Below are 27,264 nucleotides of genomic sequence, written 5' to 3'. Positions count from 1 at the left end.
CATGCATTCGCTTACAGTTATGTCCCCAGCTCTCCTGTCTGCAGCTACCAACTGCGGAGCGAGGCATGGGCTTCAAACGCTCTTACCCCAGGGGAAGCGAGTCCTGTACCAAGTTTCTCTATGGAAGAGGGATCTCCCCTCCCCTCTTTCTCCTCCACCAGTTACAGCTTCATTTCCAAGATGGGCAAAGAGGAGCAAAATCTGGCCCTGCAGCTGCCAGCCTGCAGAGGGTGTAACCTTTTGCTTTCTGTACAGAGGCGGATGGAGAGGGAGGTTGGAGAGGAGCGAGCAGGCAGAACTGGTTCCTGGAGGCCAGGCCGAGGCGATTGTTCACCAGGGGAGTGGCCCTGACAGAGCAAAGGATGAGAAACCTGCCATCTCTGCGCACTCGCCCCCTCCTCCCCGGAAGCGGAGGGTCAGTTTCTTGCATGCCCAGAGCAGGTGCAGCCTTGCCACTCAGCGTGGCACACGGGAGCCAGGGTGCTGTTACTGCTCACTTGCGAACACCCTTCGAATCTGCATCCTGGTGCAGCTTGGGCCCCCCCAGTAATTTGTGAAACGGGTTCTTCATACGCAGTAATCAATAGCCACACAAGCAGGGACGGCGGCAGAGGTCTGCCTTCCCAGGTTTCCCTCAGGCAGAGCTTTTCAGCATTCTCCGCTATTCAGTCTTTTGTGTGTCTTTCCATAGCCCTCCTCCCCCACCCCTCTCCCACTTACAGCAGTAAGGTAGCTGCGTGTTCATTTGCTGCTGTGACCGTAGAGCTAGAGCGAGCCTGATTCTGCCAGTCTGACACAGGGCCCTGCTCCTGCCACTGACCATAGATGGATGAATCCCTGCACACTAAGGGATCTCTCATTTTCCCCACTCCATGTCCTTTTGACATCCCAGATAACCAGCCCTGGAGACAGAGGGGACCTCTGTGCCCAGAATAATCACAGTAAGTGAGTAGCTGCAGGGTAGCATAGGGGCAGCCTGCCTGAAGCGTTACCTGCCCTGGAAAAGCCAGCCCTGCAAGTCAGAGTTCTGATCAGTCTAAGAGCCCTTTCAGAATTCCTGGTACGATTTAACTGCCAGCTAAGAGACCAATTAGTCTAAGCATAATGGAAGCATTTGATACAAACCGGCCTTCAGGTAGGAAGAGCTACCAAACACACTGGGCCTGGCTCTCCTTCTGCCTCCATGATTCATTTTGACTCACTTCAATGTTGTTCAAACATTTTAATAAAGGTAAAAGCCTTTCAACTGTAAGTGGAATTAATTTTGTTTTGCCTATGTTGTATTAATAAGTATTTTAATAGGTGTTTGTGTATACATGTTGTATCCATAGTAGTGTTTTGATATGTATACCTTAGCAAAAGGAACAATTTGACATCAAAACAGAATGTTTCATTCGTTCCAAATCAACATTTTTCAAGAATTTGTTTCATGGGAAGTTTTGACTTCGATTCGGACTGAAAACAAATTGACACACTGGGCTTTCCTATAAAACCGAAATGTCAGTGTGGGACGTGTTCTGAAATTTAGACTGGAGCGGTAGTAAATAAACAGGTCGCGTTGGTCCCCTCCCGAAGCGCGTGTGCTTTTGGTTTGGTTTTAATATACAGATCGGTAACGTAGCTATCTGGCCTGGATCCTCAGGTGGTGTATCACTTCTCAGCAGAGCTACATCTGTTTAAAACAGCTGAGGCTGTGGCTGTCTGTGCCAGGTATCTGTGCCAGGTATCTGACACAGGGAGATTGCGTAGGTATGGACAGCACAAATACAAAGTGTAGCTCAGGTTTTTTTTAAGGCTTGCACAGCTCACTACACAAGGGATATGTGCCCATGCTGGGTATGCCCAGAATTACCCTAAAATGATGTTCTCTGGGAGAAAGGGAAGGGACACCACCCAATGAGCGTGGCATTGGAAAACTGGCACTGTAGCATTGTGGTGCAACATGAGGATGTCACAAGGCACTACCCTGAAGGGAGACACCATGGAGTGAAGTAAATGGGGCACTGAGCAGGGTACTCAGAGGGCCTAGGGTAACCTTACTATTTCACATTTATGTCTCGGTTTCCCCATAAGCAAAATAGGGGAAATGCTGTTGTTTTAACAAGGCAAGTGCTCGTGGCTCTAGTTTATACTTAGAACAGGTAGTTGCCTGCCATACACTGCTGCACAACACATGAACACAAGTCAGCGCGTCTGTACTTCTTTTTCTAGGTTGGATGCCAGGCCTAGATTTGTGCTGGTAGGTGCAGAGACTGGATTTCATGTTTGCTGCAGGCACAGCGAATTCAACACTGCTTGGCTTCTTTGGGCCCCATCCTCAGCTGGGTGAGTCAGCACAGCTCCCTGGACTTCAGTGACACTACACTGATTTATAGCAGCTGGCCTTTAAAAAAGAAAGAGGGAGAGAGAGAGAGATCTAATTGAGCCACAAGTTGTTTGTCTCAATAGCATCGCTTCCAGCAAGGAAGAACAATTCCATTCCCACCCTGGCAGGAATCACGGGGTGGAATTCTCCGCCCAGCGTTAAGCAGGAGGCCAGGCCTAGAGGGGGTCCCCTTTTGGCTGGAGGGGCTGTAGCACTGTGCACCTTACACACGTGCCAACTGGAAAAGAAACACGCCATTTTTTTCCAAGTCACATGAGCTAGCCTCTGCTGAGCAACTTTTATTCATTCGGTTCAGACAAGAGCTAGAGCGGGGCACCTAGTACCACGGAGAGACTTCACCTGCATTATCCACCCCTGCCCGACTCCTCCTCCAGCTGCATGCTCCAGCAGAGTTTGACTCAACAACTAAAGACGCAGCAGGGTCCAGTGAAATTCCTTCGAGAGAGCCTGGCTGACGGGAGGCAACTCCCTCTGCAGTACCATGACAAGCTGATTAAGAACATATTTCACCAGTGAGGAATTCGTCAAGCTCTCCCCTTGGCTCTTACCCGTCAGAAAGGATCCCTCTTGTCCTTGCGGTCATGTGATATGTTGGGCAGAGGCCAGTCCCCTAACAGGGCAGGGTGTGGCCCCCCCAGGCCTACACATTCCTATTCGCCCTCCAGTTGACAGGCCCATGGAATGAGTCACACCGCGGGCCCAGTGATGCTGGCATGATCTTCCATTTGCGTCCCAGGCGATTGAGCGCCTTAGCATCCAGGGAGGGGAGGCGGGCTCTGAAGTCTCCAGAGCACGTTGAGCCGGTTTCTCTTTCAGAGGAGCAAATCCTGCTGGCTGGACCACACCCGAGTACTCCTGCACATAGTGCACCCTCCCCAGGGCAGGGGGTGTGACTGCCCACACCCTGCCCTGAAAGCCCCAGGACAATTGTGGTTCCCTCAAAGCAGCATGCCACCCCTTCCCACTACGGCCTGGTGGGAATCGATGCAACCTGCAGTGCGTGGGCTGGCTGGTGGCCCGGGCTGCACCTGACAAACAGGTGGATTGCAAACTGGCCGCAAAGCCCACACTCCCTGCTCCACCTGCAACTAGGAGCTTTAATTACCCACTGCAAACAGCACCCGGCAAGCTGCAACCCGCAACCGGCCACTTCCGGCTAGGCAGGAACGCAGGCCAGCCTGTGCTGGGAGGCGCTGTCCATCTTATCCCAAGGGGCTGCCCCCAGACTCCTTGGCCTCTCCCTGGGAAGGGCACGCTGGGAGGAAGGAGTCGTCTGGTTTTTCTACTGGCAATGCTTTTAAACTGGTACTAAAAATCGTACTGAGTGCCCAGCTGAGCAGCTTGGGAGTTGACATGGGAGAGGGCTGGACCCCTGTAAGCCGCAGAGAAGGGTCACGGTGCCAGCAGGAGTTCCATGGGGAGGTGGAATTTTATATGGCAGCACCCCCAGCCATGTTGTAAAGAAACGTACCAGTTCAACAGGGGTCCAGCCATCCCTTCCTGACCCTATGGGAGTCTGTACTTCCATCAACACCAGCTGGCTTTGATTCCAGCCCTAGGGGCCAAAGTCTCCTTTCACACACACTCACACCCAAGGCCTCTAGGGATGCATGGGTGTAGCAGAGTGGAACATTTGCTCCAGGTGGCGTTCTCACGGCCGATTCTCATGCCTCATTCGAGTTCATTCAGAGCTGGGATTGGTGTCTCCGTGGCTGCCTGAGATCATCACCCCCCAGAAAAGCCAACAGCCTTCGTGCTCATCCAACAGCTCTGCAGGATTATTGCCAACTGGGGCAGGAATCCTGCTTCCCAGGACTGCAGGGGTATTTAATAAAGGCCTGAGGCCGCTCTTCTCAAACTTGGGGTACGGCGACACAGCGAGTGGCAGCCCAGGGCAATGAGTCGGCGCCTGGGGTGAGCGACTCAGGCTGGCGCTATGGCAGTAAAGGTAATAGTTGTAGATGTGGCTTGGGCCAGAGCTCAGGCTGGGAAGCCCATCCCTTCTCCCGCGGCAACAGAGGCCTAGTCATGTCGCCACGGTTACGGTCCATGCCACAGTGTGAACCTACCTTTGTCAACCCAGGCATCTGGACTCTTTGCTGCTTGCTGTGCACATCTACCCTCAGCAAGGGCTTTGCCATTGACTTGAAGGAGATTTTTGGCCTCCTGCTCAGAAGAGCTGTAGGATCTTCTCACCTACCGTTTTCTTTCTTTATAAGTTAGGCTACGTCTGACTAATCCTCATAATAGAATTCCTGTTCCTCTGGCCGGTCATTCAAATCTTTGCTCCTCTAAAGAGGGCTCAGACATGCCAGTCACCAACTCAGTGTGCATTCCGGCCAGTGTTGATAGCTGCAAAGTAGTAGACACTGAGGTCTAGATGAGGTGTTCCCACTCACGATCTTGGATAAAGATCTCTGAAAACACCTGCTCAATTGGCGGCAGCTGCCAAAGTGCTTAACAGAATGTAAGGGGCCATTAGGAAGGGAACAGACAAAATATAACGTCATTATATAAATGCACAGTATGCCAGCACCATGGCTACTGTTTGCATCTCAAAAAAGGTGTTGGAATTGGAAAGATCCCAGTGAAGACAACACAGGGGATTAGGGGTATGGCCCAGCTTCAGTGGAGAAGAGACTAAAAAGACTGCAACTGTTCAACTTAATCATTTATTTTCTCATGGGTGTGAGGGGGGCATGACAGGAAGAAAGTGAATAAGGAAAGTGTTTACCACCTCTTCACATAAGAAAAGAGCTGGGGGCACCCAATGAAATTCATAGGCTGCAGGCTTTAAAGCCAAAAGAGAGTACTTCTTTATATAAATATACATTGCTAAGACCAAGATTAACAGGGTTCAAAAAAACAGGACTATGTAGCACTTTAAAGACTAAAAAGATGGTTTATTAGGTGATGAGCTTTCGTGGGCCAGACCCACTTCCTCAGATCAAATAGTGGAAGAAAATAGTCACAACCATATATACCAAAGGATACAATTAAAAAAATGAACACATATGAAAAGGACAAATCAAATTTCAGAACAGAAGGGGGATGGGGAGGTAAATGCCAGAAGAGGCAGAGGCTGGACAACAGGATGGATCACATGATGATTACCGTGTTCTGTTCATTCCTGCTGAAGCATTTGGCATCGGACATTATCAGAAGACAAGATACTGGGCTAGATGGGCCATGGTTCTGACTCAGTGCAGCCATTATGTTCAGCACGTGAAAAATGGCTTGGATTGTCCCACTGTCAACTGGTATGAGAGTCAGCTCACATGGACGTCTTCCTTTGTGAGCTGGTTGCTTATGTTGTTCCATGCCCAGTTGAGGTACAAAAGACAAGTGGCATTTTCTGCTGACTCTAACTCAGTGATGGTGTGAAAGAACCAAATGTTGGCTCTTTCCTTTGGTGGAGAGCACCGACCTTTGGTTCTTCCACATCGCAGCTGGGAAGAACGGCCAGCCACCTGATTTTGAGCCAGTGGAAAGGAATAGGGGGGAAAAATCAATCTGAAGCTCTGAACCCTTAAAATGTAACAAATGTGCAGTGTCACCAGAGATGGTGCGTGATTTACTGATTACTTCCCCTCACAACTGGCCCTGTTAGCATACAAGCTATTTCCATCCTGAGGGAGTAAGAAGTTGAGATTGCAGGGCAGATGAAGAGGGAGGGGCTATGCAAGGGACCAGGGACAGAGGAGGTCTGCTCCAGACAAAAGGAGACCGTGTGTCAATGGATCTCCGCGGAGATCGTGTGTCAATGGACAGAGAAGACCCTGGGGCTAGCTGGCGAGGATAATACCGAGGGTGGGGAGGAGACTAGTCAAACAAGTCCATGGTGTGTGAGGGAGAAAGGTATTAGGAACTGGTTTTAGAAACAGCCAGGCGTTCACTAGAGCTGTCTGCGGATGGGTGTTTTTTGGCTGCACTCTGATAAAGAAATACAACCGGCTGAGTGTAGGAGGCTGCACACCAGGGGAGGCCATTGCCAAGGCAAGAGGAAACAAACAAAGGGGGGTGAGGTTGCAGCAGAGGTGGCAGGGTGGCAGTGGTGACGGTGGGCAGACCTCCACCCATCACTGTAACAATGTGTGCAATGGCTAGACAATCCTCCTTCAGGTGTGTCTAAACAAGGCCACGTTTCCAGCTTGCATGCTGCTCCTCTTGCATTGGCCAGACCCACATGCCCTTTGGCTTCCCACCCACACTTCCTAACACTCCTCAGGGGAAGCAGATGACTAATGAAATGAACATGCACTGTTCTCTCCCAGCGCCAAAGATAACAATAGGGCCAAATTTCCTTTCCTGAGTAAAGCACCAGGGCCGTTGAGGCAGGAGAGAATCTAATTTATTCCACGATGCGTTCTCATGCCAAATGACTCACAGCGCTGGCTTCACCAGCTTGGGTTTGTTCTGCTTGAATGAGCATGTGTTTTTTTTAGTGTTTGTTTAATATTTAACCCCACCGCTGGAAGGGGCACCACTTTGCGGCTGCGTGGACAGTTGTCATTGATGCGTACAGTAAAAATAGCTACCCTTTATTTATCTCACTTGCCCTGAAGGAATGGTGTGTATACAGGAGCCCCGAGAAGTCCTGGGGACCTGTACTTAGCTTGTAATCAAAGAGGTGCTAGGGGCCAAATCATTTGTTTTTTTAAGATTCATAATTCACACAGGAAGCCAAGAGGTGCCAGGGCTATGAACTGCCAAGCCTAGAGGTGCCCCAGCTCAACCAAGGCACAAATTAAGTACTGTTGGCATCTGATCCATCCCACATAACCCATTCGTGCAGATTTAATTTACTCATGAGAATAGTTCCTACTCATGCAAAGGTTGGATCAGGTCTCCCATAAAGGTGTTTGGCCCTCTAGTCATACCCCCCAGTTTTTCTGTCTACACTGACATGTTTGCCTAGATTCCCTTGATGGTCAGCCAGCTATTTTCCCCCTCAGAGAAAAAGTCTTGAATGGAACTTAGTTCCCACATGAAGAACAAGTTTGGAACTAGAATGGCAGCATTCCTGCAAGTTTGGGAAACTGTAAAAAGAGGAGGATGCAGCCCCACCGGCATTTCCGGGCTCCTGTTTCATATACAGTGTTCAGAGGCTGTGGACCAGGAATTGCATCTCCCTGCAAGACAGTCTGTCCAAAATGAGAATCCAACTCGAGAGAGTGACCCATGACTGCCAAGCTGGCTGCTCGGTTAAACTCCAGTTAGGGTGGATTGATAGTTTTCTGTCAAACCAGTTCTGGTTGGAAGTTGGTTTGACTAAGGGCTTGTGTATGTTGGCAAATTACTGCACTGAAGCGCTCACTGAGGGGTGTGAAAAATCATACATATACCCGAGCACAGCTAGTTTCAGTGCTGTCAAGTGCCAGTGCAGACACGCTCCCAGTACTGGGAGCTATGACCCTTGTCAAGGTGGTTTTAAAAGCGTCCTGAGAGTTCTCACCCAACGCTGGTGTGCGACCGTTCTGTCACTAAGAGCTAGTGCCATGGCAACGCTTTAACGTGGTAAGTGTAGACAACACCTAAACAACAATGGTCATAAGAAACAGCTGCTTTCTGCAGAAAATTTCAGTTTTCTTGAAAGACAAAGTGCTCAAAACCTGAAAAAAGTGATTTTCACATACAAAGGCCTCAAGTATTTCAGCCAAAAATGGAAGTGACTCCGTTGGGATGTGCCATTGAAATGCCTTGTCAGAGGTGCAGCGTGGTTGTCTCATGGGGCTGTGCTCTTCCATGTGTTCGACTCCCCAGACAGTCAACATCTCCCACGATGCACCACAGCCAGACACTTGTGATTCAGCTACTTCACCAAGCGGGGGAGAGACCCTGGCGCATCTTGGGAGATAAGCTTGGCTGACCAGTCTTACCATATCGAATAGAATGGGAATAAGAGGCACCTGCACTACAACTCCCATAAAGCACCACAGCAGCCTTTCCAGTCAAAATATTTGGAGTTTTGATCCAAAAAAGGTGTGCACACAAACAAAGTCAGGTATTTCCCATGAAAGAAGAAAATGTCAAATCACTGTTTCCGAATCACCTCTACCCCAGTGCTCTGCTTGGACTGTCAAGAATATTTTCTGTCTATGGGACTAGATTTTGAGATCCTTACTTTTACATTAAATATTATTGTACTGAGGATAACAGCATAAGCAGCCATAGTGAAAGTACTAACAAAGCACAACTCCACTCAACAATTAAAAGGTATTAGAATCTGGCCTTTAATTTAGATACTGCTTCTTACTAGCCAGATGGACCTAAGCAATGACGTTTGAATCTAGACCGCAGTACAAATCTGAATGCCTCTAGTGCTCCCGTTGACTTGGGGTTGGTGTCTCAGTTCAGCTCCTTAAAGAGGTGTGAAAACACAAAGTTCTGCTCGGACTCTGGATGGCCCCAAAAGTTCATGTTTGAGTGGCAAAGACAGGCTTTGCGCCAATGTGTGCGTCACTAATAAGATTTGGGCAATGACCATTCAGGCTGGAGGGAAGAGAACACTGGGATCGTCCGACTCCAAAGTGACCTGTCTAGAGTTAAACAGTTTGCTTCTCATCTCCCCATGGAAGTGCTAGAAAAAACAGATGAAAAAGTCCGAATTGGTGCTGCTTCCCAAACCGGCTGACTCACATTGCTGGAGTCACATCTATCGCTGCGAGCCGGGGATCTGCTGGGAGTCCACAGCCTCTGTTTTGCTGGGGGGCGGGGATGTGATGTCGTGCCAAGAGAAAGGAGGCAGTGTTTTTAAGTGGTAACTGGTATGTGCGACATGAAATCACATTGTGCTGGAGAGCCTAGAGACGGCTCTCCACATGGGGGTCTCTCCTTCAACATGCCCAGTGCCAGTTCTCAGCAGAGAAGTGTGTCGCTGGCAGGAGAGGTGGTATTTACAGACAGCTGAAAGGTAGGAATTCAGGGTGGAGCAGACAGGCTCTGCAGGGTGTGGGATACAGATTGAAAGAGGTTGCCAAGAAAACAATTCCATTGCATAAAAGTGTCCTCTCCCCTTCCCTGCGCCTTCCCTTCAACAGCAATGGCACAAGTGCTCCTTAGCCAGGTTAAGTCAACATTGCTACATCGCTGTCACCCTCAAAATATTCACTTGCCCAGCGACACGAGGCGTTTTTAAATCCAGCCCATCAAGAAGCAGGAGTCAGAGCATCAGAACTAAACTCTCCCTGAAACACAAACAAAGGGGTGGCCCTGGACAGTGTGGGGGAGCGGCTGCCTACAGAACCAGCAAGAAAGGGATATTCCACTGCAGGAAGAAGCCATCAGGCCTGAAGACACCTGCGCTCCAACAGTTAGTCCATAAAGGGCAATTCAGCGGAGCAGATCAGAAACAAGTCACCCAGGAGAGAGGGCAAGAAATGAGGCAGTTAGGGAAAGAGGTGACCGCTGTTCCCTATATGCTAAGCACTAGGGCAGCCTCCTGGAGAGATTCAGGTGCCACTCAGCTGATTAGCAGCACACCCACAGCTGGCAGCATGGGTTTCTAGTAGGGCTGCACATCTGCACATGCCTCAGTGCCCATAACAAAATTTATTCTGCACATGGGTGGAAAAAGTTAGAGGGAACATTGGAGGTAACCCAAGAATGGGTGAGGAAAGAGGTGAGGGACCTGCCATGTTTTATGGCTAAGAATTGGAGAGGGGGGAAGGAGTGGTACCAGTGAGAATTTTTCACTTGGGGCATCAGCTCTTCCCTGTCATCCTGTAGTTTAGCAGTTGTGTCCTGGCAGAAATCCCATCACAAAGCAAGTCCTGCACCAGATGGAATCCTCCCCACCCATCCGCCGCTGGTGGGTTGCTGGAACTGCTTTAAGGCTTTGCACACGGGGGGCCAGAGTGGGGCAACTTTCTGCCTATCCTCTATGAGGCACCATGGTCACTCTAGAGCAGCATTTCCCAATTTTATTTGGCCACGGAGCCCTTTTCAGCTTAAAAGAATTTCAAGGAACCTTTAGGGTTACCAGAGTAAAATTTGTTAAGCAATAAATTAAATAAATACCCACCAGAACTGGTCTAGAAAAAAAAAAGCTGCAAAATAGACTGTCTTTAAGACGGGGCGGGGGAGTGCCATTCTCACGGAACCCTTTCTTTTGCGTCATGGAACCCTGGGGTTCCGCAGAGCACCAATTGGGAAACACTGCTCTAGAGAGAAAGCAAGGAACGGAGACAGGGATTCTGGGTTCTAGTCTCAGCTTTACTACTGACTTGCCAGGTGACCACAGGAGAGACTAAAACGCCAGCAGTTTTAGGTGCCTCTGGGGACTACACACTCCGCACCAGCCACTCAAAAGGCCCTGCACTGGCCTAGGCTTAAGATAAGAGATTTAACCAGACACAAGTTGGGATGTGACCACCGGCAAGTGCCCTGTGTAAGGCCGGTGTGAGCAACAGTCCCAAGAGCCAGGCTGGGATTAAATATTCTAACAAGCAGCACTAAACAGGACTTGATTTCTCTAGCACCTTTGATCCAAAGCAAGTGCAAGGCAAGAGGCCAGGGCAGATTACATAGCAACCCCATCAGAGTGGGAAAGTGGGTAACAGTTTGACAGTGAACAGCGGCAACTTAGCAAAACTCGAGCACCCAAAGCAACTAAAGGACCCAATGTGGCCGAAATGGAAGGGGTTCCGGAATTGCCTTGGAGGGAGACTCAAAAGATTGGGCAGATCAGGCAGTAGGTGAAAGGGAGAGCGAACAACCCCCATGCAGCGGCAGAGATGGTCCCGTTGGCACTCTTACTGAGCCTTTCTGATCCTTTCAGAGCCAAGGGAACCGGCTGACGGTAAAGGCGACAGATTGCCGACTGATGGAGGCAATACCTAGTCCTGCAATGCATCAGCCAGTCTGTTTGGCGCCCGCTGCCATATGAGAGCAGGGGGATTTTGGAAAAGGGGTGAGTAGCTGTGCCACAGTACGTCTCACAGGGCCCCTGACTTTGGGATTAACCGGCCACTCGCTGCAAGGAGGAGGCTTCCCCTGAGGAGCATGGTATTGCCCAAACATGGATTTGGAGGCTTGAGCGCTCCCTCCGAGGTCTCTGGCACGGGCAGACACGGGATACCACACTGGAGGGAAACCGAGTCAGACGGGAACGGTCACCAGCGCGAGCTGCAGACCCGGGTGCTCAGCCTGCAGCTGCGTTGCAGACACTCCTCCACCCCGCCTGCCATCACAGCAGTGGAATGCAGGGGCCGGGGTGCTGGAACGGCAGTGGGGACAGCGGGGGTCTAGGGCAGCGACAGCCACTCCCCTACCCCTTGTAGATCTTACAGCACTTCACAAAAGACAGCAAGTAGAATGAGGATTCGAACCTTCCTCAGAGAAGTGCGGTTCTGGGTTCCGGAAACCCAGTCACTGCCAGCTGTTCATACCCTACCATACAACTCATCATAGGGCTTGGGCAGAAGTTTTGGGTTGGACCATGTTCCTCTTCTCAAACCAGGGTCTCTGTGGAGAGAAGGGCTATCACTCAACAGTCAGCATACACCCCTCCCCCAATAGCCAGGCATAACAGCAGTGTCTGACACTCATATCCCCTGGCAAGGACCCCCCGCCCCACATCACCACTCAGCCCTCTGGCCAGGCCCCACACAGCCCCATCCCTTGCAGAATCCAATAGTTTCATGCAGCCACATTAACTCTGCGGAGGACCTAGGCTATTAGATTTTGTGGGGCTCCCAGGTTCTGGGTGGGGACAAAAATAAAGGGTTCAGTATCTGTGATGGGGCTGTGTTTGAGACAGGAGGGTGAGTGCAGGGCTCCAACTGGGGGTGTGGGCTCTGGCTTGGGGCTGAGGATGAAGCATTTGGGGTGCATGGGGGGTTCAGTGCTGAGACTAAGGGGTTTGTAGTGCAGGAACAGGCTCAGGGCAAGAGGCTGGGGTGCAGGTGCAGGGTCTTGGTGGCAGTTGGGGTGCAGGAGGGGCCTCAGGGTTGGGGTCTGGGGCCTAGGAGGGACGTAGGATGCAGGAGGGGATGGAGGTCTGGGACAGGGAGTTGGGGTGCAGGGTGTTCACCTGGGGCAGCTCCCATCTGGGGAGAGAACACATGGCTCCTCTTGGCCTTGCTCTTGCCTACAGGCACCACCCCTGCAGCTCTCATTGGCCACAACTCCTGGTCAATGGGAGCTGTAGGGGTGGAGCCTCCAGGCAAGGACAGTGCAGGACAGAGTTTCCTGGCGATGTGGCTTGGGGAAGAGGAGGAATGGCAGTGCACTGAGCCTTCCCTCAGCCCCCTCCAGCAAGGGCTGGCTGGGCACAGGGGCTTAGCCAGGGGCCCTGGCCCACAGCCACTAAAGCCCTTTTAAGCTGGCTGTGGCCTCATACAGGTCTCCAGTTCCCACCCAGGTTCCATAATCCTGGCCCCCGCAGAGGACTGGGGGTCAGTCAGGGAGCCTAGGGCCTCCCTCTACTCGGGGTTCCAGAGCAGGGCCCCTCTGACGCAGAGAAGGGCCATGTGTCCCGGCTCACTGCTCTTCTCCTGAGCCGCCAGCTACCTTCATCTGCCTCCAGGCCCCGTCTGCAGAGCAACTCCTTTCAGTATTTCCTGTCCAGAGCACCTGGTGCCTGATGCCACTTCCTGCCAGCGTAGGCCTGATGCAAACTCCTCTCAGGCTCGCTAGCAGCCTACACACGTTAGAGCAGCGGTGGGGATTCTGGGAACCTTTCTAGGGTCAGAACCCACAGAAAAACCAGTCGAGGGCTCACTGATCTGGCCCCTCAAGTAAGAAGGAGAAAAGAAACCTCACAAAAATGTGGGGTTTGATGTGTGGGAGGGAGCTGCTGGGGAGCAGGGTGGGGTGAATGGTTTGGGCGAGAGACGGGGTGCAGGCACTGGCTGCCGGTGGTGGAGCAGGGTCTGGGCAGGAGGTAAGGTGCAGAAATGGGCTGGGGTATCAGGTCGTGGTAGAGTGTAGTAGTAGGCTGGGGGTGGGGTTGTGGCGTCTGGGCAGGAGGGAGGAGGTGATGGGGCAGATCCCGGGTTGTGGGGGGAATACAGGTGCTCTGCATCGCCCTGCACTTGCAACCACTGACCCCCTAGGGATACCTCCCCCCCGCTCTCTCTCAGGGATGCTGTGGGGATTAGCAGCTTTCTGTTCTCCTGGCAGCTCTGCTGTGAGGACGCACTGAGTCTGTTCCTCTTCCTGGCCCATGCTAGCTGCCCCTGGGCTGCTTTGAACAGAAGCTGCAGCCGCCTTGCATGGGACCAGCTCTCCCCCTCCACCTCAGGTGGATTCCCTGAGCCCATCGCAGGCCCTACACCGGCTTGCACGCTGTGCACCCCTGGTGTGAGGCTGGCCAAAGGGAGTGCCAGCAAGCAGAGACATCGGCTGAAAGCTCTGACAGTGAGCGCCAGTCCTTTTTAACACCAATACACAGACCCCATCCCTGCTGGTCAGCAGAGAATTCCCACCACAACCCCCGATGATGATTTCTGATAACACACGGGCACGGAGGCAGGGAGGAGTCCCACCTTCTGCCTGTGAGGCCTCTGAGCATAACTGATTGTGGAGGCTCTTCCTGTGCGCAGTGCGCTACAGAGCCAGGTACCGGGTAAAGCTATTGCACTGCATTGCAGAGATTCCTAGCGGCTGAGGCAGGCCCTTCTGCTGTGCACGGTGACACTAGCTGCATTGCACAGCGGATAAAGCTGTAACCTTCCCCCAGGTTTAGAAGTAACCCTGGGCTGTACTGCTTGGTCTTGACAACGTCTGCCCTCCTCTGCTGAGCGCTTGGCTGGATGGGCTCTCTGGAGCGATTTCCACATCGGCGAGGGCCGGGCAAGTCGAGGCATTTTCCTGACACCTTCCTTCTTCATGAGTCACAGCACAAAGCAAAGTGCTTGAAGAGGTTCGTCCTAATGAGGCGACTGACGGGTGATCCTGATTCCGAGATGCACAAGCCCTCCAGCCAGCTTGGGAATCCGTCTCTGCAGGCCATTCAGACGAGAGGCGCTGCACTTCGCTACGTGCTGCTTCCCCAAGCGCTAATCATTGGGCCAGAGCCTCCGCAGGTGTAACGTGGCTTGCAGGGAGCTAGGCTCTGATACACAAGCGGAGGAAGTGGCCCATTGGCACTGGGCTGCCCCAACTTAACTAACAAGCAGATAACACAGCACAGGAGCCAACACCTGAAAGACAGTTTGTGGGCAGGACTGGTCAGAGAGGGGACAAATTCATCTTCAAGCCTCCCCCAGGGGAACAGGCATGCCACTCCGTTTACAGTGCAAGAATGAAACAGTTTGAAATAGGAGAGTTTGGAATGGGTATATCAGCATTCTGGGGCATCATTGAATCATAGAACTGGAAGGGCTCTCAAGAGGTCATCAAGTCCAGCCCCTGCACTCATGGCAGGGCCAACCACCATCTAGATCATCCCTGACAGATGTTTCTCTAAGCTGCTTTTAAAAATCTCCAGTGATAGAGATTCTACAACCTTCCTAGGCAATTTATTTCAGTGTGTAATCACCTGGAAGTTTTTCCTAATGTCCAACCTAAACCTCCCTTGCTGAAATTTAAGCCCATTGCTTCTTGTTCTATCCTCAGAGCTTAAGAAAAATATTTTTCTCCCTCCTCCTTGTAACCACCTTTTAAGTACCTGAAAGTGGCTATGTCCCATCTCAGTCTTCTCTTTTCCAGACTAAACAAGCCCAGTTCTTTCAATCTTCTCTCATACGTCAAGTTTTAAGTATTTGAAGGCTTCAATATCTGAGATATAGGCGAGAGGATTATTCTGGGAGGGGTGGGTGAGATTCTGTGGCCTGCACTGTGCAGGGGGTCAGACTAGATGATCATAATGGTCCCTTCTTACCTTAAAGTCTATGAGTCTATGAGTCTGAGTTTTCTAGACCTTTAATCATTTTTGTTGCTCTTCTCTGTACTGTCTCCAATTTGACCACATCTCTCCTGAAATGTGGTATGAAGAACTGATACAGTACTCCAGTTAAGGCCTAATCCATGCAGAGTGGAGCGGAAGAATGACTTTGTATCTTGCACACAACATTCCTGTTAATAGACCCCAGAATGACGTTTGCTTTTTTGTATCAGTGTCACTCTATCGGTTCATATTTAGCTTGTGGTCCACTATGACCTCAAGATCCCTTTGGGCGGTACTCCTTCCTAGGCAGTCATTTCCCATTTTGTATATGTGAAACGGATTGTTCCTTCCTAAGTGGAGTACTTTGCATTTGTTCTTGTTGAATTTTGTCCTATTTACTTCAGGCCATTTCTCCAGTTTGTCTAAATCATTTTGAAATATAACTCTATCCTCCAAAACACTTGCAACTAGGTTGGTATCATCTGCAAACACACCCTCTACACCATTATCTAAATTGTTGATGAAGATATTGAACAGAATTGGTTCTGAAACTGATCCCTGCAGAAGCCCACTTGTAATGCCCTTCTAGAAGGTTTGTGAACCATTGATAACTACTCTGGGAGTGGTTGTCCAACTAATTAGGCACCCACCTTACAGTAGCTCCATCTACATGATAGGTCCCTAGTTTATTAATGAGGTCATGCAAGACTATAATGTTTTATTAAAGTCTGGGTATGCCACATCTACCCCTTCCCCTTTATCCACAAGGCTTGTTATCCTTTAAAGAACGCTATCAGGTTCATTTGACATGATTTGTTCTTTACAAATCCATGCTGATTTATCACCTTATTATCATCCAGATCTTTGCAAATGGATTCCTTAATTATTTGGTTTATTATCTTTCCAGGTAAGGAAAGCTCACAGAATTCAAAATGACCTTAACATATTGCAGAATTTGGTCTGAATCAACAGGGTGATATTCAAGAGACACAAGTGCAAAGTACTATCCTTAGGAAGGGAAAGTCAAATGCACAAGTCCAAAATGGGGAGTAACTGACCAGATGGCAGTATTGCCAAAAAGGATCAGGAGATTATAGGGAACCACCATTGACTGATATTCAATTTATGTGATGCTGTTGTTAAAAAGGCTAATGGCATTCCAGGCTGTATTAAAAGCAGTGGAGGAAAAAGTACCCCAAAAAGTTACTTGAGTAAAAGTACTGCTACTTTGAAAAAAATGTAAGTCAAAGTATCCTTTGAGTAAAAGTACAAAAGTATCACATCTTAATTGTACTCAAGTATCCAAAAGTAAAAAGTAGCCATCCTATGGAACTCTGTGGTTAGCCACCTAAGTTATAAGGCACCATTATTTTTCATACACACAGGATGTGTCTAGACTGCATCCCTTTTCCGTAAAAGGGATGCAAATTAGACACATCGCAATTGCAAATGAAGCGGGGATTTAAGTCCCCCCCACTTCATTTGCATAAACATGGCTGCCGCTTTTTTCCCCTTATTCCTTTCTGTAAGAGGAATAAGGGATCTTTCGGAAATGGTTTATTTTCCGAAAGATCCCCGTCTAGACTGGCGCTTTTTTCCAGCAAAGCTCCGAGCCGGAAAAAAGCGGCAGCCATGTTTATGCAAATGAAGCGGGGGGGGATTTAAATCCCCGCTTCATTTGCAATTACCATGTGTCTAATTTGCATCCCTTTTCCGTAAAAGGGAAGCAGTCTAGACACAGCCACAATGTGCATTTATATATATGCATATAGAAAGTCCAGAAGACAAGAAAAGTAAGTGTAGAAAACCTGGCCTAAGAGGAAAGGCTAAGACAAGTGGACATGTTTAGTCTTTCAAAAAGAAGAGTGGGGAGAAGTAACGGGTTTTCTCTTCAGCAAGGGAGATTCAGGTTAGCTGTATGAAAAACCTTCCTAACTCTAAGGCCAGTTGAGCTGTGAACTAGGCTTCCAAGGGAGGTTGTGGAATCTCCATTGCTGGAGGTTTTCAGAACAGACTGGACAAACACCTATCAGGAACGGTCTTGGCATAATTGGTCCTGCTTGAGCTCAGGCAGATGGACTAGAGGACACCTCAAGGTCTGTCTTACATGTCCGTGATTCCAAGGGATGCTTAGATTTTAGCAACACATGGCAAACAGGCCTGACAAGACCATCTAGGGGTATTAAAGAGGTTGGAGTTTGCACCAAAAGTAGATCAACTTGCTGGCTACAGATGCAGGCTACCAATGCATCACACGCTATTCACTGTTTCCTGGGAGTCGGAACAGTGAGCATTTGCAGCCCCATTGCAATAACACGCATGGCAGACCCAGCTGGGGTGCATGTCCATCTCAGCCTCATTCCTTCCTCTGCAACTAAGGCCTCACCATGGCATCCCCAACCAGTTGTCTCTTGTTTGGGCTCAAGGTGACCCCAGAGCTTCTGCAAAGAGGCAGCTCCATTCCCGGGGGGAGACAGCCCAAGGTGGTGAAAAGAGAGGGCTAAGATGGCTTCAGGATACTCTGTCTTGCTAACTCCAGGCCTGGCTCAGGGCCTGTCTGGTCCCCATTACGCATTAGAGCAATCCCTCAGGGTTCCTCTAGGCTGGTGTCACACTGTATGTACACCCTGTCCTGAGGCAGCACAGCCCAATGGCTAGGGTCAGTAGCCCCAGTAGGGGCCTGGGGACCACCCTGCTCCACTGGGCCCCAACCCACAACCCTGTCAGTGGCAGAGCGATCCATCACTCACACAGCAGAGAATCGCACCACACATGCTGAGCTTGCTCAGGTGGGAGATACCGTTCACACACCCTCCCTGGGTCACTTCCTACCGGATACAGCGTTGCAGTGCTCCACGTAGCCTCGGGGTCCTCCGGTTCCACAGCACCAGCCTCTTCCTGAGGCTCCTCCGGCAGCTCAGTGCGTTCATCCAGGTCTCTAGCTGGGGTGTCACTAGAACTCCTGCAGCAGGTTCTTCTCCTGCAGCATCCAGCCCAGACAGAGCTGAGCTGCTCCCTTTTATACTGCTCCAGCACTTAGAGCATGCTCAGTATGGCTGAGGGGGTGGGACTTCCTCCCTCCACAGGGCATTAAGTCCTCCTGGGCCAATTCAGGGTATTGGCCCTCTGGCCCAGACTACCCAGAGTGCACCGGTCAGCTCCCTCCCCCCGCCATGTCCCTATGCTAGGGACTGCATGGTGTAGAGCTGTGAGGACATCGCTGTGCTGGCTCAAGAGGCCCCCTGTGCTGAGGGCATTTCACCAGGCGTAAAAAGGGTTTTACAGCAGGATCGGAATCTATCCCTTGACATGTTTATCCAGTGGCAGGTGCCCCGGCTGTGCCCGTCATCCCCGTGCTAACATCCCATTGCAGCCCTCGTCCATTTTCCCTTACCCCCTTGTGGAATGGCTAGAACACGGTCCCTTGGACCACTTCAGTGTCTCTGCCTCCTCTTGATCTCACTGCCCTTTGACCGCAGCTGGAGAAGTCCCAACGGCCTTGGAAACCTCGCACCACGCTGGTGGCAGAGAGCTCACGAGCAGCAGGTGGAGGGACAAACTGTGCCCTCTGTGCGGGGGTCGGAAAGGCAGCAAGCGGAGGCCATAGATAGAGATTTAAGAGGGCGGGGATGATGGGTTGAAGCAGGATCCCTCAGAGGACTGGGTATAACACCCCCCATTTAGAATAAAAATCCATGCTGGTGGCCTTGAAGGTAAATCTGCAGCCACAGCCAGCACGGAGCCAGCGTTGTCCCTGCTGAAATGAGGCTGTAAGAGCTCAGTTCCTAAGACCCGCGTGCTTCATTTGTCAGTGGTGAGAGCCAGCAATGGAAATAAGCGAAGTGAACACAGATGGCCAGCGTGGGGCAGGCATTGCCGTGTATGTTCGTACAGCCCCTAGCACAGCAGGGCCTCGTCTTCGCTGAGGTAAATCCTACAGCTCCTGCAATGACGGCTGCAGAGCTTCACTGACTCACGCCAGCGCAGGGATGCCCCTCGGTGCCCAGAGGGATTCACGTGGACGATCCGGACTGAGAAACCGACACCTCCGGGTTGCCCAGCTCCAAGGAGGGGAGCGAATGGCCAGGCTGGAAAGCGGAACCTCAGCACCCGGGGGATTGTGGAGCCGGTGCCGGAGGGATGGGTTTGCAAAGGGGCTATGAGGTTTTCCTGAGCGTCCAGGACTGAACGTTCGGAGCAGATTCTGATCTCATTGACACCACTGCAGAGCCAGCTCCTTTCTCGGCATCCCTTGTGGCTTGGGTCTAGTTTCCTCCTGTCCCCTCCCCTCCCCTCCCCGGAATCATTTCTTTCCTTTCCACCCCCATCCCTAGAGTGGCAGCACCTCCTGCTATTTGTCCTGCTCCCCTCAGGTGGGCGAGCAACGTCACCTCCCGCTAGCACCTCAAATCCCCCCTTTCACTGCAAAATGCTGGCTAATGAAATGCTCTCTCCCCAGCTAGCCACAGCTGCAAGCTGCACTGTGTCACTGACAGCCCGGGGGGGATGGGAGAGGGACAGCGCAGGCTGGGGTGCTGGGAAGGACCTGGATCAGGAACCCCGAGCAGCAGCTCTGGGGGCAGTAAACCAGCGTGTGGCACGCTCATTTCGCTGCTCGGTATTGCAGCTGCTGCTGTTTATTTACTGAGCACAGGCCCGCTGAGAGGGGGACAAAGGGGACAATTGCCCAAGGGCCCAGTGATTCCAAGGGGCCTAGCACTGTTCTTATTGCCACAGCCCTAGACCCTTTAAATCACTGCCGGAGTGCTGCACCACACGCTCCGGGCGGCTCAGAGGTCTGCAGGAGGGAGGGGACGCCTATGGTCCAGGTGGCACTGAGGGCTAGTTGCTCCAGCCCCTCCCCTTCTGCCCAAGGCCCCGCCCCTTCTGAGAGCACAGAGCTGGCCCCTGTGTGGGGGCCATGGAGGCTGTGGGCTCCCCGACTGAGCAGTAGGGGTCAATGCTGTGTCTTACGGGGGAAAGATGGGAAGGCAGATCCTTGGCTGGTGTAAATTGTCCTAGGCCCCAAGGCGCAGCATTTACTCTGCTCTAATGAGAAACACAGCATTACTAACGCATTGGCAAGGGACCTGCCTTCCCCCTCTCCCACGGACTGCCTGGCAGGCCACGGACAAGGGACTTAGGCCCAGCTCCTCCCAGGTTCGTCGGTCCCTAACTTCCACTGAAAGCAGCCAAAGACTTGGAGGCTTGGGCCAATTTTTGCTCAGTGATTCAGCTGAGATTTTCACAGCAGACTTCAGGGTTTGGACACATCTCCTTCACCTGCCCTTTTCCTGGTCATGCCTCCTGCAGATCCTGGGCCCCTGGAGGCCGCTCTGGGGTCCGGAGAAGAAGGGGAAATGGTGCAATGGAGTTAGTTGATGCTCTCTTGCATGTGTGCAGAGAGACAGGCGGGCCAGTGATAGGGCACTAGCCAAGGACTTGGGAGGAAGGGGTTGAGTCCTTGCTCCGCCACAGACTTGCTGTGTCCTTGGGCAAGTCACCTAGTCTCCATGTGCCTCAGCTGCAAAGCTGGACTATGCAGCTAATAGTGCTGGGAGGAGGGATACATGAAAGACCAGGAAGCGCAATGGTGTAATAGACGGCTCAGAGACTCCCCTCAGTGCACAGCTCCACACCTTGCACATGGAAAGGGCAGCCATGGGACAGCCTTAGGCTGCATTTTTCCAGCACTGGGCACCGCAGGGACTGCGTGCCAAGGTTACGCACGTTCCATCAGCCACTGGATTAGGGATCAGCTGTGGGTTTCAGGCTCACAGCCAAGCTGGGTTTAAATCATTAATTAACAGAAGTGTTAAAAGAGACCATTGCTACAGCATAGAGTCACCTGTCAGCACATCCAGGAAGAACCCCAGGGCTCTCTTAACAGGATGAGAATTAAATTCAAATCAACAGGCAGCCCTTTGGAGCTCATGTTTCCCTGCAGAGAAATGAGCTGATAGCTAAACAACCCAGCCTCCTTTTGCCTGGCAAAGTCATTCATTATCCCCTTTCTCCCTGCGCTGACATACTCCAGCAACAGACAGAGGCGGGGAGAATGCCTGGGCTGCCTTCCGCAGCTCTCTGCTGTAGATGATTGGCAAGGCTGGGGAAAAGGAGCGGACTCTTTCTGCTCTTAGAAGACTCCCCTGGAAAGTTTGATGAGGAATTTGACACTAGGGCTGGGGCCGGGACCGTGAGCTTCTACAATGAACGAGAATTGGGCCCTTTACGTACACGTCTACATGGCAAAACCCCCAGAAAAACAAAGCCACTGTGGCAAGTCTCAAGCTATGGTGCTAAAAATAGCCATGTAGATGTTCCAGCTCAAACTGGAACCCACCCTTGAATGCCTACACGGCTGGTTCTGGTGCTGTCTTGTAAGCCCCACAAGCCCGAGTCTGTAGAACCGAGCTCTGAGCTCACTGCCGTGAGGTTTTGGGGGTGTCATTATACTTTATGATCCCTCGCAGTTGCCCCCATCCACAACCAGGCCATGAGGAACAGACCGGGTAAGGACAGATTCTCAGCCACTCTGCTCCTGGTGGGTGTCCAACTTGCCCCCACATTGGCCTGATCTTCAGAGGAACTAAGCGCCCGCAACTCCAGCTGGACTCAGTGTGCCGTGCCTGCTGTGCCTCTCCGAAGCTGCCTCTGCCCGTGTCTCACGCCCAAGCACAGAGGCAGCTGAAGACCCCTCGCCTCTTTGGAAAAATGTCTCCATTGCCGATTTGCCCTGTTACACTCTGCCTCAAAGGAGCGATAGCACCCAAAGCAAGCCCTGTGCCTTGCTCTAACCACTCACCTGCTCTGCCTTCAAGCAAACCGCCCTGACCGGTTTGAACACTTGCATCCTACACAGCGCCCAAGGAACAGACCTAATTCTGAGCTCCTGCTCACTGGGGCATGCCGGATGAACAGCCCTGATTTCAGAGGTGTTACAGCGTACAGGATCAGTCGGCCGAATCCTGCACTGACCTGCCCTCAGGACATAACTAGCGCTGGATTCGGCCCTGGTGAGGGCTACACAATTCTGTAGCCATGTGTTTAGTCTCACATGGCCACAAAGCCCAAACAAAAGAGTTGCTCCTAATTGCTCAATTATATACATGCCACATTGTGTGGAAGCACGACCCGGTGATCAGTTTCCCCATTTTTCGGTTGCCCTGTTAGAGCTTAAAAACAACAATGATCCTGTAGTACCTTAGGGCATGTCTACACAGCAGCGTTATTTCGGAATCACTGAGGTGATTCCGAAATAACATAATCTGCGTCTATACAACAGGCAGTTATTTCGACATCACGTGGAAATAATGTCTTACTCCGACTCCTGTAACCCTCATTTTACACGGTGTAAGGAAAGTCAGAGGAAGAGTGCTCTAACTGCTGTGTAGACCTGCCCTTTGAGACTAACAAAAATATATAGATCGTATCATAAGCTTTCATGGGCACATTTTGACATTTCCTTTTCTTTTAAGGCTTTAAAAAACTCCGCATCGGAGTGAAGTGTTTCGTTTTGGGTTGAGTGAAAGATTGCAGTCAACCGGTAACTTGTTAAGAAATGAGAACGGCCACACTGGGTCAGGCGCATCCTGTCTTCCGATGGTGGCCAGTGCCATGTGTCCCAGAGGGAATGAACAGCGATAGGGAATCATCACGTGATCCCACCCCTGTCAGCCCTTCCCAGCTCCCGGCAAACAGAGCTTATTTTCCCAGTTTTGCAGGGTGCCCCAGGAACGGAAAAATAATCAGATACACGACTGTAATGTGCACATTCGGCTGGACAGTCGCTCCCTGCCTCTGGTAACAGGCTGGAATGCTTCCCTCCTGTGAGGGGCTGAAGTAAGCCCCAGCTGTCCCTCGCACAGCGCACACACGCAGAGCCTGATACTGCTCGTGGTCCCTTGGAGTAACCTCTGTGCTGCTCCCAGCGAAAGCAGGCTGGGGAGGTGCGTGTAGCTCCGCCTGTGTCAGTGACATGTGCCGTAGGTAAGCACCACCTTCTCTGGGAGAGCCCTACCCCGCTCAGTGGGAGAACTCACACCCCTGGAGCAGGCACAGAGAGCAGGGCTGGAGGCGGCTGCCGGTTTCCCTGTCCCTTCCTTCCCCAGACGAGCACTGTACCTGCAGGATCTAGCAGCAGCCTCCTTTCGCCAGCTGGCAGCCAGCCCTTTGCATTCAGGCAGCTGCTAGCACCAGGGAAATCACCATGAACTCTCTCTTCAGGAAAAGAAATAAAGGGAAATACAGCCCCACGGTGCAGAAGAAGAGGTGAGTACTCCGGCTTCCTTCCTACGGGGCTCTTGGCATTGCCAGCCTGCAAGACTCAGGCTCTCCCAGAGCTGGGTAACCACACATTCCTAAGTGGCAGAGAAACAAGGAGCAAAGGGATCCTTGGAGAAAGCAGAACAGAGCCACTCTGTTGTCAGGCGTCAGAGTAGAGGCCGGAGACAGGTGCTAGCAGGACATGAGAGGTGCCAAGGACACAGGCACGCAGCAGCGAGCAAGCAGCTTTCCGGAGGCTGCACCGGGCTAGGACAGGCGAACGGGTGCTGCTGTTTCCTTTGGCTTCCTGGCTTTGAAAAATTGTGCAGGTCGGGGTTGTTGGCACATTCCAGAGTGTAATCTCTCCGGGGAGCGGCCGCACGGCTCGGCCTCCCCGTCCCCTTCCTCCGCGCAGCGCTGCTATGCGCCTTATTTACTCCCCCTCCACAGGGCAAACGCCAAGGCAGCAGAACATGTCTCGATGCGTCCTCATTTACACAGCAAGCCCCGCTGATTTGATAAACAAGCATTAATGTATTCCATGCACAGGGGACCAGAGCCAAAGGGAGACGCCCACCGGGGCGCTGGGCCAGCTCTGGCCAGCGGGCGAGGGAAATCAAGAGGCAGGGCCGGTCGAACGCTGCACGGGGCTACCGGGGCAAGTGCTGCAAATGTGAGGTGGTCCCCAGAGGGAAGTTTTGAGGGCCCAATCCTGAGAGGGGCTGAGTGCCTTCAAGCTCCCATTGATTTCAATAGGAGCTGAAGGGATCAGACCCTAAGCCCTTGGCAATGCGCCTGACTAGCAGCATCTATTAGCAATGAACTGTGTCTGTTAGGACGTACTGGGACCCTGTGGTAAACAGGCCTGTGGAGGGGGCATCCAGTCACTATGGGGCAGGTGATTGTCCAATAGGAGTGCTAAGGGCCAGCAAGGGTAGAGAGCCAACCTGTTGCTGCCACCCAGGGATGGGCCCAGCTGGGCTAGTGATGGAGACGGTTTCTTCAGGAGAACAGATGGCACAAAGCCCCAGCCACACCAGCTTGCTGGACTGGATCTGAGGCTCTTTCCTCCGTGAGGTCTTGTTAGCTAATCTTTCCCAGTCTCCTTTGGGGGAGTTTCTCAGCCCACGTGCCGGGATTCCCAGCAGGTCCAGAGTTTATCCCATCCCCTGTGATGATCAGGCCCTCTACCGCAGGGCAAGCCTCTTTCGGAATGTTGATTTTGGGGCAACAGATGAATGACATCTGCCAGGACTTAACCCCACCTCCGCTCTATTACTCCTTCCCCAACTAGGATCCCCCACCCAACATTCCCTGTTGCAGGATGCCTGACACTCTCCACAATCAGCCCCACCTTCTGCTCCCACCTCCAGGACTTTCTCCTCCCTCACTGTCCCCCTCTTTGCTAACAACGCTCACTCTCCTTTCTCCTTACATTCTCTCTCCGACCTCCTGCTCCTCCAGGAGCTCAGGGGAGCCTCTTTTCTCCCCCCACCACCTGCATCCCTGGGCACGCTCAGAGTTTCCACGCATTCGGCAGATGCCATTCTTGGTTACAAACCCCCCGAGTAAACTGAAAGTGAAGTTGGCCCGATTCCTCGGCAAAGCTGAGTGGAAACTCTTTTGCTGTGTTCAGAAAAGTGACTGTTCTTGGAATTGTTAAGGGTTCCCCTGATACCCTCCTTTTATGGAACGCTGGTGAGGTCCAGCAAGCGCGGCGTCTGCATGGGTGGGTTGCTTTTTTAAAGGGTCTGTTCTGGAGAGGCATCTAGGGTGGAGACTTGGAACAGCCCTCTGTGTTTGTGTTATACTCAGCCTCGTTCATTAACTCAAACACACCCACTTCAAGAGGAATGGGAAGGAACCAGCTGGAAAACGCATTCTTGGCTGCATGAGTTACACCTCACCCCCGGAGGTACCTAAAGGCCATGGCTCACCAGGTGCTAAGTTATAATATTAATTAATATAATATAATATAAAAGGAATCAAGACAGAGTCAAGCAAGAAAATGGAGTGCGAGGGGTTAATATTTCCAACAGGCATGGGGGGGGGGGTGTTACACCAGCAAACATGAATTGCAGGTGCAAACAGAGTACTTGCACCTCTCGTGATCCCGATTTGCCTACACATGCGGGTAATCAGAGATGGAAAGAACCACATAGCTGAACTGGGGGTCCCCAAACGTGTGTGGAAATGGCACTGAGAAAGTAAGCCCTTGCTTTGTGCTCAAGTGAAAGGCAGCAGCAGAGATTAGCTGATGCAGCTTTGGAAATGTAAATGAAGCACAACCTCTCTCTGCTGGTTTTATTTTTCTCCTGAATTGATGATGGACCTGTAACCCAGACACACTGGCTGGGTGGGGCACACAGTCCCATTTAGTGGCACTGAGTCCACTCCCAGAGAGAAGACAGAGTCTGCTCCACAACCTTAGTGGAGCGCCAGAATCCACTAAGCTCCAGTGGTCCCGGGTTCCATCCCAGCCGCTGACGATTGGGGTGTGCCGGCATGAAGAGCAGCATAGGCCAAGTGGAGAGGATCTCAAGGAGAGAAGTGGACCTGCCTGAGTGGAAGGGACAGGAGATGGACTTGGAGAAAGTGTGTTGTTCTGGGGATGCCAGGATACTAGAGCTCAGGGTCTGTGAGCTAATCAACAATGGCCGTTAAATTCCTCTGGGGCTTTCGTAGGCTGATTGCTACTTCTAAGGTTGAGGAAGGCAAGGTGACATTTTTCCTTTTCTATTGAAATTAACCCTACACTGGGCAAAGTCTGTGCTGTTAGCTCAGTAGTGGTGCAGCATGCAGCAGTTAAGTTCTCTTGCCAAGTACAGACTATGACAGAGGCTAGATTCTAAGCCTCCATAAAGACTTCAGGCTTGTCCCCCGTTTTATAGATCTCAGATTATAAGCAAGCAAATGTATTCAAGCCCCAGAAGGCTGAAGGGGAACAGGGGCCAATGAAGGTCCAGTGTTCCTCCACGCAAAATGGAGGCCATGCTCAACGGATCCCGCCCACGGGCTGCATGTTGACCCCTTCGTAAACCCAAACCGTACCACGGGCTGCAAACAAGCAGGCCGCAGGTGGCTCACGGGCCACATGTTGAGTAGCCCTGATCCAGATCAGCCCTGACAGGTGTTTGTCCGACCTGCTCTTAGCATTCAGGCCAGAGAACAAGCCAGACTCCACAGCCATCGCAAATGTGAGCCAGGCACGGCCAATGGAGACATTCGGCCCTGCCAACGTGGTCCCTCGAGCGTTCGGCCTAGGCGGGTGGCTGAACAGAGGGCTCAAGCATGCGCCACCTGGGAGCACCCTCTCCTCTGCTGGAGGCCAGTGGGCGGGGAGGGCCTGGCTGAAGGATGCCTGGGTGAGGCTAAACGGCCCGGGCTCGGGGGATGGGACACAGGTTTTAGCACCAGCCTCCCCAGGGGGGTTCCTGCTAACATCCCCTCAGCTTTGATCTCAAAGGGCACAAACGAACCCTCGTCAGCCCCCGGGTCCTGCTGAGCACATTTAGCCATCATGGTTGTGGAGAGAGGCTTGAACTGTGCCCTAGAGACCCAGAACCGGACGAAAAAGACGCTGTTTAAAAAGCTCACGATTTTAACCAACCTCGCAACGGGGAGGGGCAGCACGGACTGGCTCCCTCCACAGACAGGGATGCCTGGTTGGTTGGGTGAGGGTTAAGGCGCGGTCCTAGAGCGGGCCAGGGAAGTTATGCCAGCATCCAGCTCTGCCATGCCCAGTAACCAGGTATGACAAGGGCTCATCAAAACAACGATG

The 27,264-nt window shown here is 51.9% G+C and overlaps 1 protein-coding gene and 1 long non-coding RNA gene across 2 annotated transcripts in view; one reads left to right on the top strand and one right to left on the bottom strand.

Annotated features, from left to right (window-relative positions):
- Positions 1-1,205: 1,205 nt before the first annotated feature.
- Positions 1,206-22,999, bottom strand: LOC142818578 (uncharacterized). The gene is made up of 3 exons (XR_012896111.1): positions 18,051-22,999; positions 2,935-14,532; positions 1,206-2,383 (listed from the first exon to the last, which is right to left on the bottom strand). It is a non-coding gene; the product is annotated as an uncharacterized LOC142818578 (long non-coding RNA).
- A 260-nt stretch (positions 23,000-23,259) lies between these two features.
- Positions 23,260-27,264, top strand: part of PPL (periplakin) — a 47,960-nt gene continuing 43,955 nt past the window's right edge. The window contains exon 1 of the mRNA XM_075899226.1: positions 23,260-23,489. Within this exon, the coding sequence (XP_075755341.1) occupies positions 23,428-23,489 (62 nt within the window). The 5' untranslated portion in view covers positions 23,260-23,427. The remainder of the gene's footprint in view (positions 23,490-27,264) is intronic.

Source organism: Pelodiscus sinensis, chromosome 16 (assembly GCF_049634645.1).
Source record: "Pelodiscus sinensis isolate JC-2024 chromosome 16, ASM4963464v1, whole genome shotgun sequence".
Taxonomy (NCBI): Eukaryota; Metazoa; Chordata; order Testudines; family Trionychidae; genus Pelodiscus; species Pelodiscus sinensis.
The sequence above is the reverse complement of the archived record's forward strand: the minus strand, read 5'-3'. Positions and strand labels throughout refer to the sequence as shown.